The sequence below is a fragment of the Megalops cyprinoides genome, chromosome 6, assembly GCF_013368585.1.
Source record: "Megalops cyprinoides isolate fMegCyp1 chromosome 6, fMegCyp1.pri, whole genome shotgun sequence".
In the NCBI taxonomy this organism is placed as follows: Eukaryota; Metazoa; Chordata; class Actinopteri; order Elopiformes; family Megalopidae; genus Megalops; species Megalops cyprinoides.
Genome location: NC_050588.1, coordinates 21,076,894 through 21,091,210, shown reverse-complemented (window position 1 = coordinate 21,091,210; position 14,317 = coordinate 21,076,894). Strand labels below are relative to the sequence as shown.

The 14,317-nt window shown below is 41.4% G+C and overlaps 1 protein-coding gene across 2 annotated transcripts in view; it reads left to right on the top strand.

Annotated features, from left to right (window-relative positions):
* Nucleotides 1-12,212: 12,212 nt before the first annotated feature.
* LOC118779032 (FYVE, RhoGEF and PH domain-containing protein 5-like) overlaps nt 12,213-14,317 on the top strand; it is a 45,529-nt gene continuing 43,424 nt past the window's right edge. For both annotated transcript variants that reach the window (XM_036530855.1, XM_036530854.1), the window contains exon 1: nt 12,213-12,471. In XM_036530855.1, the coding sequence (XP_036386748.1) occupies nt 12,462-12,471 (10 nt within the window). In that variant the 5' untranslated portion in view covers nt 12,213-12,461. The remainder of the gene's footprint in view (nt 12,472-14,317) is intronic.

The following is a 14,317-nucleotide window of genomic DNA, read 5'->3' as shown; positions in this document are numbered from 1 at the left end:
TTAAATATTAACATCTTAAACATTAACATCTTTGGTAGCACTCTCTGCAAAGTGTACCTTATGTTCTAATAGTACTGCAAAACTTTAGGAACAATTTGTGACAACAAATATGTTAACTAGTAACCACACAGTGATACACATTTTTGGTTTGTTTAATTACCCAAGTTATTTGAATAACCATTGCCCTACCCCTCATCCAGACCTTAACTCCAGCCTCAACTCTATGCCTCACTGCTAGTCAAGCTCTTAACCCTACCCCAACCTTAAGTGGAACCACAACTCTAGTCATTTATTTAACTGTACAATAGTAGTTACATAGTAGTTACACAATACTCACTTGTTATTAGATAGCACTTGTAGATTTACCAACAGTTTAGTAACACAGTGATACAAAAGCCTAATATACTGTACATGGTCATGTTTTCATGGCTTCGATAGCATTGGAACTTTTTCATAGGATACACACCATGGCATGGGATATATTCACTAGTGAGAGGTGAGGGGGGATGAGGGGCCCAAAGCAGTATTTATTTATTTATTTTTAACATAAGCAGCAAGCAGTCTCTTTGGGGCTCTTTTTACATCACTGTATGACTGGAGACAATTATTTGCATAAAACCGCCAGGGGAAGAGCAGATATTTAGCCATCTGCTGTGGGTCAGAATGTTACAATAATGTGCACAATATTTACAGCAGTGGCTTGCTTGTTTTAGTACTATCATGATGGCAGGTTGTCACATTGACGTATTTATGAGATTCACTAAATCTATCAGTTTAATGTGAAAGCATGTTTCCTCTGTGTTTTACAAGGAGACCTGTTATGCTGTGTCTGTTCATCAATCCCGTGAATCTCCTACCATTTAAATGGAATGCTAGCAGCGTGAGAGCTCCGTCAGGATAACTGCCTACATGGCACAGCGTTACTTTTAACGGTGTCCTAATGAACTCATTATCCAATAAATGGAAAAGCATGCATACATAATCTCAGCAGATTGCCTCAGCCCCTGCTGAGTGTGGAAATGCTGTTTTCGCCCACTCCTTCCACTGCCAGGAAGGCGTGAGGGCCTTTTCTGATGTGGAGTGGGGGTTGGCAGCAGGGCCCAGGATCAGTTAAATCACTGTGCACGTTTTCTGTCTAACTCCTGCTTTTATTTGCTTCTAACAATGAAAGAATGAAACAAGAAGGCCGCCGCTTGGATGATGAGCAAATCTAAATGAGGTCCTATTCCAGGTGAGGTCTCCTGAAATGATGGGTTAATATTGCAAAACCACACTGTGATCTGTGTAAAATCTGTATTTTACTTCTGCTTCCTCCTATGGGAGTGGAGTGGCACTGTTTGTACATCTGTGAAGGGGATAACCGGAAAAAAATTGTGAAAGATCTGAAGGATGTCTGATGGAATGACTGATTAGGGGACAAGGCAGAAATGAATTAAATCTAGACCTGATACACCAGCATTCACAGGTAGTGGGAGGTATGCAGACAATGTCCCTCTAATTACAAGTGTGTTCTTACTGATGTTCTAATTCCTGCTTTGTCCTCAGATCATAAGGCTTGTGACAGTTCTTCATCTCCTTTGCTGACCCACCTCCTCCCTGTCTGGATCTCTCTGCCTGTTATTTGCGTTGTGCTGTTTAATAATGTAATGCCAGCCTAAAGCAGCAGCGGGTTTGTGAATGGCAGCTCCGGCTGCTGTGGACGCAGTGCTGAAGACTTAATGAAGCTGCAGTATCTCTCTGCCACATCTCACATTGTACTGCTCCCCAAGCTTTCATTTCCCCCTTCCTGTTACATTGTCTGTTTTTTTTTTTTATTATTATTATTTTATGGATTTTTTGATAAACCGCCCCTCTCACATATTCCTACACATTTCAAATCAGCCAGTGGCACACAGTGAAACCTAGTTCCATGGCGTCAGTCCCCTCACCTCCTAACCTTGAGATGACAGAGTAATAAAGACGCACCCCCCCCACACACACACACACACCCCACCACTGTTTTCACAGTTAAAGTGATTGTGTTTCATTCAAAGGAACACTTCTGGAATGATGAGACTTGATATTGTGACTAGAAGAAAGGTTTATGCAGTACTGCTAAGTAAACACTAGTGCTCACAGAAATAGGGATTCAATAATGGGTTTTCCTCCAGGGTGATGCATTGGATTTAACTGGCCCAATCCTCTCAATGATGGACAGAGGCATTAGTGGAATGGTGAGCGCTGTCAATCTGCTCACACCCATAATGCACTTGTAAAATCTTACCAAAGAGAAAAGAGGTAAAAATCCCTCCTGGTGGAAACATTTCATTGTCTTGAAGTGAGGTTTTTCTCATGGGGATATGGTCCTTTTGCTCACTTATTTTACATTTCATCTGATATTTGGGACCACAATCTATACTGTATACAGTTGTAAGATCGATTATATATCCACAGGAACTCCTCTCAGTACCTGCAGTTCATCTCTTATTCTGGCAGCTCATGTGATGTTAAAGACATCTTTCTCATTCTCCTTAAATTGAATCTTTCCTGTATGCCTTTCCCTAAATTGTCAAGATGATAGCTGTTTAAGATTTTTGTATTGATCAGTTGTTGTATATTCGCTGCCTGCTTTAGAGGCCTCCAGTGGCATCTTCTGGAAAAACAAAAAACAGGACATACGGAGACCCCAGAATATTAGGACTTAAGCTCCTGGCAGTAATTTGTGTCATTCTTTTCAAACCGAAACAAACATGAAGGCTATTGATTCTGAGAGCCCTTTAGCAAGTTTAGTGCTGCTTGCATTTAAACCTGTCCTTCAGAAGGTGATTCATGACACCTGCAAGGAAGAAACCACCAAAAAAACCGACTCAATAATGAACTCAGCCTGTCTCTTCCTTTTTCTGTCCCTCCCCCTATATAGCTCCTTCTCTTCTCTACCTCTGTGTTTGCACTCACAGTCTTTCTTCCTTTCTCTCTCTCCCTCTCTATCTTCATCCTATGTGTATGAGATGAATACCCTTTATCTTATTCATATTATCCTCTCTTTGTGTGTCTTAACAGCAAGATCAGCAGTACAGTTTTTTATATTAAAAATATTAGCAAAATAGTAAAATGCCTGTATGGATGACTCAATTACTTTGCATTTGATGTATGTAAATATGTGTGCATTTATTCTATAATTCAGTCATTTATCATCATTGAGATCTATCAGATGAAGCATTTCATTTAGAAGATGCTGTCAAAGGCAATGAAGAGAGCGTTCCTATTTTTCATTGTCAAGTAATTTTCTGATGATCAATAGTCTACCCTGCCTTAGACAATGAAGTGCTTTTTGCCAAGGGGATCAATTCATTGACTGAATTAAGTAAACAACTCTACAAGTGAAAAAAGACCCAAGCCTTCCAGGGGTTGTGCTAAAGGAAGAAATTCAATCTGTGATTCAACACCAGAGTGGGTGTATTTCTGATGATCCATTGTAATTCATAATGTCTTCTTGTTCACAGCTGGTTTTGCTATTACAAAGCCGATTGCATTAAAGACACGCAGGGATGCTACATAATCAAGGATAATGTTTCTCAGCACAACTACCCAAAGGGCCGACACCAGCGGATGCACGCTCGCGTTTTGATGCCGTCACGCACCGGTAGAGCAGAAAGGTCAAAGCTCTCCCAGTCGCGTGCTTCTGTAAAGTGTTTGTAGTCATAAGCTTGTCAACGCTGTAGAACCCATTTTACACATACGTCAGGATCAATTCCATCAGTTTGTAATTGCAGTCTGGTCTCTGGTGCTGTAATGGGCGGACGGGTGTGGGTGCGCCGAGCGTCGCCGATGACAATCCCAATGAAGACATCCATCATCCCGCCGCCGCTCCCACGCAGGTGCAACGGCACCCACGTCGCCACGGCGCCGGGATCCCATGTAAGTAATGAGAGGTCAATTCAGGTTAATCCAGAGGGGCTTCACAGAGACTAATGGCGCTCCATTTATGGATTCAAGTGACAACGACTTTGCAGTCCGAAAAGGCAAGCCTTCTGTGGTCATTAAGGGTTGTCACTGCACTGCACAGTCCAAGAGGTGAAATTTCATTGGTGTAAATCACTCTTATTCAATCAACCACTGTTTTGTTTAAACAAATGAGATTCATATGAATGAGGCATAGATGTCTAGATGTGTTTTGCATTATAGGTGGTTACAAATGTCCGCAAGCTGTCAGAGAGGCACAGTTAATTGGATAAGGTGGTGTAAAATAAAGCAGAGCATCAGCAGTGATGATATTGGCTGAGTGATGCTGTCCCTCTCTCGCCGCTAATCCTGACCCCAGCTGCTTCCTGAGCTTTCCTGTGCCTCCGTGAGGCTCACTTAACCTCATTATAGGAAATGAAACAACGGTCACAAAACACACTGGGACATCCAATGTACAATTTTCAGGAGATAAGCCTGTTTATGAGTGACTAGGGGGAATAGGAGTAGGTATTTGTTTGTGCAAGTTTTAAGTAATAAATCTTTCATTTATTACAAAGGTGCTTCCATCAGGGAAGCATAAAATGGAGACAAATGAGGCAATATCCTCTGGTCCAGCTTTTCGGTCGCTGTTGGGGCATTAATGAGAATGTGTGTGGTTATGGTGGAGGGGTTTCGTGGGACTGAATTTCACAGTGCACATCACGAGGAAGGAGGGGTGAAAGGGGAATGTATTTCAGAGCGCACACTGCACATATCAAAGGATTCAAGAATGATTTCAAGCAGGAATTAATGAGGGGTGCTTGACACCTGCATACTGTATCGACATGGTCAAGCGTTCTGAACATCTGAGGCACGACTGGTGTAATGGAAACTGACCTATGACCCTTGGTCGTCACGGCAGCCAGGCTGCAGCCCAACACATCCATCATAATTCAGGCAGTGTGTGTGGTGGACTGGGAGAAAGGGGGGTGATGCAGCAGCAGTCATTCAGCAGGGCCATGAGAGAATGGCCTGAAGCCTCCAGCTTGTGGATTTCCCTCTATCATTATTATAATTATTATTATTATTATTATTATTAATATTATTATTGTCATATCAGTAATATTCTTGGCAGACCCTCTTATTGAATCTAACCTGTATTACCCATTTACACGGGTAAATAAGCAGTTCAAGTCAAGTACCATTTCCACTGACCCACATTAGCTGCAGGTCAGCTGTACCTGAGGTAAGCTGGAACTGTTTCCATTCAAAATGGACCTGAACTCTGTACTGTATGGCTGTACGCGAACCCCAGATAGTTTGAGTAGGTTGGCTCCGTGCCCAGGTGTCAGTGGAAGTGGGCATGTTTCCCTTGTGAATACCAGAGCCAGAAAGCATCTGTACTCATTGAGTTTAACCCCTCAGTAGGGTAGCATTGTCTTGTTCATGGACAGATATTTACCTCCCATTCTGTACCCAAAAACCAAATACATTCGGGGTCAACCACTTGGATTTTTTTATTGTGGTACGTCCAAAACAGGGAAAGTAAAAGGACAATCATCTCTGTTTGCTTTTCACCATACGTTCACAATAGGCTCAACCTCACCCATTAATTTATTTTACAACCATTTATTTAAACAAATACAACAATCTATGCCATAAAATTGCCTCTTAAAAATGCAATCTGACATACTGGATCACATTTTAATGGCACCTACACAGCTAAGATGGGCCAGGAATAATGTAATCATTTGAATGATTTCATGATTGCAAGGCACAATGTCTGATCTTAACATGCTTGATATTTACTGTCAGTGTAGGAATTATCAAACTGTAGGTGATGTTCAAGTTGGTAACATAATACCCATTTACAACAGCAGCCGCCAAGATTCCTCCCAGGCTGATCCCAGAACAGTCCTTCTTTTGTGTCCTTCTAGGTCTGTTCGGGTGTCCGAGGCTCACTGGCGCATGTCCGAAATTTGCCAGCGCTATAATTTCATCTTCTGCTGTTTCATCAGTGTCAGAATGTAAATTGAGCCCAGCAATTGTGCTGATCCCATGAAAAGCCTCCTGGCCCCCTGCTTAGGGGGAGCTTACCCTCCCAGCATGTGACACACATCCCTGCAAGATTCCTGCCTCCCCATGCGAATCAGGCTGACTCTGAGGACCTCTCTGTCGCCCCCTGTCCCCACAGGCGATGCGGACTGAATGTAATCATGCTGCGAGTGCTATGCTCTGCTGTTGTTGGGAGCCACGGGTCACTAGGAGGTTTCTGGGGGAACTTGGTCAGTGTTTTCAGCCCGCCTGCTCACCACAAGGACGTGAGCACAGAGGGTGTGGGCTCGCAAAGATGCGACCATGCCAGAAACCCAGCTGAGACTCTGTTTTTCTATGTTGTAAAATTTACAAATGTAATTGCTTATTAATGGAGACTGCTCGAACCCATGGAACTACTGTGTGCTTATGTCATGTGAAAGGTTCCGGCAGTCTAGGGGAGCTTCCGCGGGATTCAGTACCCCTCCCCTTCAGAAGCCACTATCTTTATTAAGCCATTACAGCATTTTGGCTCAACGCTCTCATTTCCTGTCTGTCAATGGAGCAATTTGAGTAAAACCACTTAATTAATCAAAAACAAAAGAGAGACAGAGTGAGAGAAAGAGAGTGAGAGAGAGCGAGACTTACATTGTCGTCAGACAGTGCTTTACTTGGAGGAAGCCCTCACTGAGCTGCCAAGAATCAGAGTGTTTGTGGAAAAAAAGTCTCCTAATCATTGTGCAAAGGTCAGGCAGAGCTTGAAAGGGAACAAAAAACAGCAGCCATCTGTGTTTTCATCCTCAATGCAATGTAAAACTGTGTGAAGCCTTAGCTGTGTCACTATAGGGACACTACAGTCATCCCATGTCTATATGCGATGGTCATTCTCTGCGGAACATGGGAGACGCAGTCCTATTACAATGTGTGCAGCGCATCCGGCTGTCATCTGACATTAGACCAGATTTGTTTTCTTTTTCTGCTGTTTTGTGATTTTGTGCTCATTGCTACATAAATATTGATTGTACTTTGCATTACTGTGTGAAAATGTGTTGGGGGCTTTCCCAGCAGCAGAGACTGGCCGTAGTCAATGTGTTGATCGAAAAACTTATGTTTACATGCGCATACTTGAGTGGTTCACACACACACACACGCACACACACACACACACACCATGCGACTCCATAGCTCTGGTTGTTTTTATTCACTCACTGCTGTTTCTAATTCCAATTTTATTACACAGAATGTGCACATGCTAACTATATATAGCATTCCACATGTTTGCTACTTAAGGTGAATCCCATCAGTCTGAGCATGGTCTCACACCATGGTCTTCTTCGGGGAGCCAAGCACCAGCACTGCATGGGGAGTGAGAGGCATTGCAGTCGATTAATTGCAGCAATCAGAGGAACAGTGGGAGGGGGCGGTGCCCACTTCAGCATCTGATCTCCTCTTAGCTGGCTGTCCCCCGGTTTCTTTAATGAAAGATGTCAAGGAATCCTGCCTCTCTCTCCCCGTTAAATGATAAAATAGTTTAATTTAATACCCCGCGGCTCCCCCTGCACTCTTCGTCCAAGGAACGGGGACATGTAAGAGAGGATGGGTGGACAATGAGGGCCTCTTCGATATCACTGCTGGGGAAAGGGGGAAGGAGGGGGGGATATTTATAAGCTTGGAACCTTTCCCCTCCCTTTCTTGCTCCTTCGGACCAAGAGACTGGAAAACAGAGGCAGGAAAAGGTAAATCAAGAGGGAGTTCTTTTTTTACGCCCTGGGCCTATTGTTTCCTTCTGGGCCTGGGGGTGGAGAGGGACGTGCTCCTTGGCCCTGTGGGGGCCCTGTGCACAGAGAAGGACTGATATCCCATGGCGTGACGGTGTGCTGATTTTCAACACATGCACAGCCATGAGATTTGAAAAGTTTTGTCTTATCACAGCCGTGCGAACATGGTGGCCGTGCGAACACAGTGGGCAACAGCCTAAAGCAGCAGAAATGAAAGCATTGTGGGGTCTCTCAAAAGGATAGACCTTTCCAGGGCTCATTAATCTAGAACTCCAAAGGGCATCGGTTTATAAATTGTTTTGACTCTACCATTGTATAACGGTGTATTATAAAGGCCACTCGTTTTTTAAAAGCCAGAGCATTTTTATGATGCTTCTTGAGAGCTTTATTTTAAGCTTGTAGATCAATGTTATTGCATAATTTGTTTCAGTGCCACTTTCAGAATTTGCTTGCAATGTATAGAGCAAAAAAGGAAAAATGAAATATCTGCTTGTTACCAAAGTCTGACCTTCTACTTATGTTACCGTGTGGGCAAAAATAAAAACCCTGCTGAGACTGTTAATATTTACAATAAATTTATAGCAGTTTATAGTTTATAGTATGTTTCAGGTTCCATATTTTTCTATCTGTCTAATTAACATGGGTAACTCAACCATTTGCATTGAAAAATATACTTGGGACAAAAAACAATACCTTCGAGAGAGCAGAGATGACAATAAACAGCCATGTTGTATCTTTTTAACAAAGAAAAAACAGGTCTGAAATCTTACCCAGGTCCCATACAAAGGAAAGTCACAGTGGTAATAATTGCTATACACATTGCAGAGACAGACCCAAGGCAGCCATGGCGACATTTTAATAAAGGCCAGCTATATTGATTGGCTGCAGTGACCATCCCCCAGGGGGAATACTGCCTATATTTGCTGTTTTTGACAAAATGCTGACTTGCAGTACTACCTGTTTATTGTACTGAATCACTCTTGGGCTGGTGCTTGGAGAGGTGTGAAAAGAGTTCTTATTATGTAAGACAAAAATCTTACACTGTTGTGGAAGAAAACTGCACACGTTTTCCCTCCAAATGCTGTAGACTTCTGTCCAAACGGTAAGTTGGCATTTACCGACACAGTGTGCTCCTTCTACAAGGAGAATCAGATTGAAACTTCTGATGAGGCATAATTCTCGTAACTGGTTGTTGCATGTAAGGTGCATGCCTTGCATACCTTCAGTGGAATTACTGATGTGAAAGTGTGATTCCTCCTCTTTCAAGCGAACTGTCTGCCTCAACTCAAGCTATATGTCAGAAATGTATTTAGTGGTTGATCTGGTTCCATTTCTTTTCTCAATAATCATTCTTTCTCAATAATCATTACAGCCTTGTATATAACAGCAGCAAGTTTTGTGTTTGAATAATTGAAATGTCAGCAATGGCAATAAAAGAACTGGAAACACAGTGTATGAATGCATAGCCTAGGAAGTTAGCAAGGAGTTCTTATAAATGTCCTACTTACAGGATATTCAAGTTCATACAGTTTCTGTTTAAAGTAGATCAGTGTGTAAGTATGGCACCCTTGTGTCATTCTCACACCAAAAACAGAATGAACAGCAATGAGTGGTGCTCTCTCGTCCCCTCTGTGTGAAACCTCTGGTAGAGGCTTGGGACTATGTTGCTCACTGACCTCCCTGTCAGATCCGCTTCCTGTTTGGATGGGTGAAGGGTGGTGGGGGGGGGGGGGGGGTAATTCTCTGACAGCATGTTTTCCCTGCACCCCCATCCTCCCTCCCACCCGTCCAGTTTGATGAGGTAAGGTGCCAGGTGGAGTGACAGCGCAGAGCAAAGCCCCTCGCAGTCAAGGAAACACGTCTTCAGACCAAAACATGTTTTCATCATCCGCGCCACATCTGGACTGCTATTTACCCAGAAACCCATTATTTTTCTCTCACGACACAATGTGCCGGCCAGTTGCTGTATTCATATCCCTCCCAAAAGGGACTCGAAAGAAAACATATTTGTAAAGCCTACACCAAAGGTCACATTTAGTAGCAGTGAATGTTTTTCAGTGAGGAACACAATTGGTATGGCCAAAGGCAGTGTGCGCTATCTTTAGCTCTGACACAACATTAAAAGAACAAAGACAAAATGGTGCGAAATAATAAAAGGCACAAAGTTCAGAAATGTCTTTAAATTTATGATTATTTGTCTTTTAACGGACCATGGATTTTAATGGCTGTCAACAACAAAATGAAATGTAGAATTCTAATGAAAGAAAGGTTAAGAAAAGGTTTAAAAAACACAGAAGGTTAAAAAAACAGAATTTTACATGTGAGCACAAGAAAACAATCTGTGTCTTGAAGCCACATGGGGACACAAAGTGTGAGGTAACACCCTGTGCATCAGCAACGGACCACCAGGAGCGTATTGTATTTCTATTCGAGTGTAAGAGCGAATAGAACAGTACAGAGCATTCCCAGGTCCTGCCATATTCATTTGCCAGTACATTTATCTATTTTTGGGATTATTTTTGTGAAATACCACACTCAGTGGTAGTAAGAAATTGCTCCAGTAATGGTTCCAATTTTTTTCTTTTGTTCATCCTTTTTTGGATTGTTTGCTTGGGTTGTTCAGCCTTTCAGCTAATTTCTGCAATACTTGTCTGGTTCAGCCATGACCTATGACGTGAAAGTATGAGGCAAAAAGGAATTAAAAGATATGGTATAAAAGGTGAAATCCTATAACATTACCTAGGTTGCAATGAGGTTGTTAAATGAAAATGTTTCCAATGCATGATGATGTCTGAGAGGAAGGTTTGAACTAAGCTACCTCATACGTTTTGTGATTGGCTTTAATGCATTACAAATACTTTTTGTCAGTTGAACAATGCTTTTTGTAACAGAACATTATGTAAGGAAGCCAACAGTCAGCCAAGTCTGGCACTGGAGTGAGAATATGAGCACATGCCTTCCAGGATTAGCCAAGAACTTTCATAAAGTATTACAAAATATGTAAATAAGCATTCTGTACCAGTTGGCATGAAACTTAACACTCCCACTGCTGACTAGAATCTTACAACCTGCTAATTTATCACCCCCAGACTGTTTCTGGGAACTTAAGTATTTTTAGTTGGTCACTGTCCCAGGTGTCAGACCTGTTTGTCCATTTGACATTCACAGTCACAAAATGTTAGCTCATAATTCTCCATTTGTGTATATTATGAGACCCTAAGGGGTTAATAGTGCCAACTTTGTCCATCTGTTGCTAAGGAAGCGGTGCCTGTTGTGCAGGAAACAGGGAGAGCAGTTTCCTGTTATGCAGAAAGGTTTTAAAGGGCTGCTTCCCTCCAATCAGGCGACAGATGCATGGCCAGGAAGCTCAGCAATGGCAAAGGCCATTGATATCTTCGAAAAACTGTTTTTAGAAACTGTTCTTAGCAAATCATGGTCAAATTCCCAGGATTCAGGAAGAGCTAAGGGACAAAAAATATCCTTACCATTCCACAACACTCAGGTTATACTTGAATATGGGATACAAAGCCAAATAAATAGAGGTTTTGAAGGATTCAAGGAATTTAAGGAACATATCTCACCACTAAAAACTTCCCAATTCTAATGTGGAAAACAAACTACAACAAACAATTTATTACTCATTGTATTATACATAATTGTGTCATTCAGATCATTCAGTTATGAAACTGGAATATACGACTCAGTCTTACATGCAATTTTACTTCTGCTTACAGCAGTGAGCATTGATGTCCAACCCTCACCCGTTGAGGAATATTGGGACTAAATGTTCTAATATCATGGCAAGTAAAAGTTACTATTATGCTGTATATCTCTGTGTTTCAGTACAGTTCAATTTACATAATGGTTTAAACTGAATATCTCAGTTATTTCAGTAATCAGTGCTCATCACTCCTGTCAACATTGGAAGTTGTGCAATTTACAGCATAAAATCTGTGTTTGCCAAAGGGAAAACAAATCACAAAATGTAAAGCTTGGGATAAACAGAAGCTTTGCCTTGTAGCAAATTGTCGCGGGGTTTTGTCAAGTATTTCCAAACAGACATGGGTACCATACTTACTATCTTACTGTGGTGAAAGCATTGTACTGAGCAGAAACATTACTCAGATTTAAAGCAGCTCCTTGCTGTTTGTGGTGTTTCACATAAAATTTCCATAAAGATGGATAAAGTTGCACGTTGAATCTGAGTCAGTATTATAATGGATACATATTAGCTACAGTATCGTGTTAGTTCTAGTTCTGGACTGCATTGACCCTAACACAGTATTCAGCCCTTTGCGATTAATATGAAACCTCAGCACCGACAATAATATTTTCTCAAGTGAGTTGTGGCTATTACCGTGAGTGTTGTTAGGTTTGGTCAACAATCCCTGACTGGGCAAAAGAGCTTCCTCCGCAGGAAGCGAGAGGAAATACCTCCCGCATCCAGCTCCAGATCCAAACGATTGCGCACCAGTCGCGCCTAGCCAAATGGGATGTGCACTCTGAAAGCTAAGCACCGCAACAGCGAAGGAGAAAATACCTCAAGCAGATTAAACGAAAACTCAGTGGAAACATGATATTTCGTTGACTTCGTTGCTACTCCCCTGCTTTGTTCGCTATTGGAATTTTCTCGGAATAAGTTGTCGGCACGCTCGCATGTGCAGCGCGCTGCCCTAAAGGAGAACGATGCGGGGACGCCTCTGGTCCTGTCGTGGATGATGTCCCAAAATGAACACAGGTAAATGTCCGGGCACCTTAGAAAAGATAGCCTATATTACGAGAGGCGTTCTCAGTAAGATTCACTCATTGGAATGTAGTTAGTCTGTCTTAACATTTTGAAGTAAATGAAGGGTATACATTTAAAATTTTAAATTAAAATTACGATCCTACAAGGGGCAATGTTTCGGTCCTTTAATTGGATGGAGGGGATCAAAGATGAAGTATGCTATTGCTTTAGCTGCTATTCCGTAGTATGAGAATGGCCACCAAGTAAAAAAATTGTCTTTGTGTGACGTTGATGTAAAACTTTTAATCCGAACATGCTGATTTCTTGTCTCCAAACGTGAAAACGAGCGCCTACAGAAAATAACGCGGGATACCTTACTCTTAGAGAATTTCAAAAATGTATTTAAAGACAAAAGACATGACCATTCGTTTTAACTTCTTCTTCTATTATTATTATTATTATTATTATTATTATTATTATTAAGACAGTTAAAACACTGGGTCCAAAAATTGTCCCACAGCTTCAACAAATGGGGATGGGAATCTATAACCTAAGTCTTGGTGATAAAAATAATGGTTAAAATCGAACTGGACCAAATACTACTACCACTTCAACTACTGCTAATACTGCAAATATAAATAATAATAATAAGCATCAGTGTGGTTATGTGGTAAGAAGCCGATTGGCTCGAAAGGTTCGATTCCCCGCTAGGGCATCGCTACTATGCTCTTGGGCAAGGTACTTAACCTACAATTGTCTCAGTAATTTTCAAGCTGTATAAATGGATAAAATTGCTATCTATGTAAATCACTCTGGATTACAGCATCTGCTAAATGACAATAATATTATGTGGTAACAGTTATGATAATTGCTAATACATTCATTTATTTAAATACATTAATTACAACATTTAAAATGAATGAAAACGAGCAGAAGTAATTAAATTATTCACCCCTAGTGTGGCCATATTAATATGAAGTCATTTGGATGATGATATGCAAATATAGAAATACTGATAATGCATTTAATAGAATGTAGTACTGTGACTCAATGGCTAATTTCTCTCTAGTCCGCTCTATTATGAGTTTCATATCACTTTATATCACTTCATATCACTTTTTGATACTAAGATGACATTTGCTTATTTGGAAAGGTCTATGTTCAGCATTTGTGGTTGAGCACGTATGCACACTTCAGAACATCAAAAGTATAGGGTGTGTTTAGATCACTTATCACAAAGTAATTTTTTAATCTCACTGTACCTCTGGGCATGTTAATTTTTCAATGTACTGTAGGTGAAAGGGTCTGGCCAGTCTTATTTGCCATAATGCATTGTCTTTAGCCAGTAAATCTGCATTGCAACTATAGTAAAATAAGTCTGTAAACTAATCAAGAACCAGAAGAGATCATTCCATCTAAAATTCAGATTCATCCATGGCTGTTCTGTTGCTGAGAGAATGACTGTTTGGTTACAAAGAGAGTGATCATTAAACTGCAGACAGAGTGGCTGTTTGGTTATGAAGAGGCTGGCTGTTTGGTTACTGACAGAGTGGTCAAACCACTGAGAGCAGTGCTTCGACTAGTGAGAGAGTAGCTGTTTGATTTCTGAGAGAGTAGTCGATAAGTTACTGGGAGAATGGCTGTTTGGTAACTGATAGTGACTGCTTGTTTACTGTGAGAGTGCTTGATGAGTGAAATAGTGGCTGTTTAGTGAGTGAGAGAGTGGCTGTTTGGTTGCTGGGAGAATGACTGTTTGGTAACTGAGTGTGGCTATTCAGAGAGAGAGTGTTTGTTTGGTTGCTGAGAGAGTTGCTGTTTGATAACTGAGTCAGTGGGTTTCTGACTCCTGAAAGAGTGG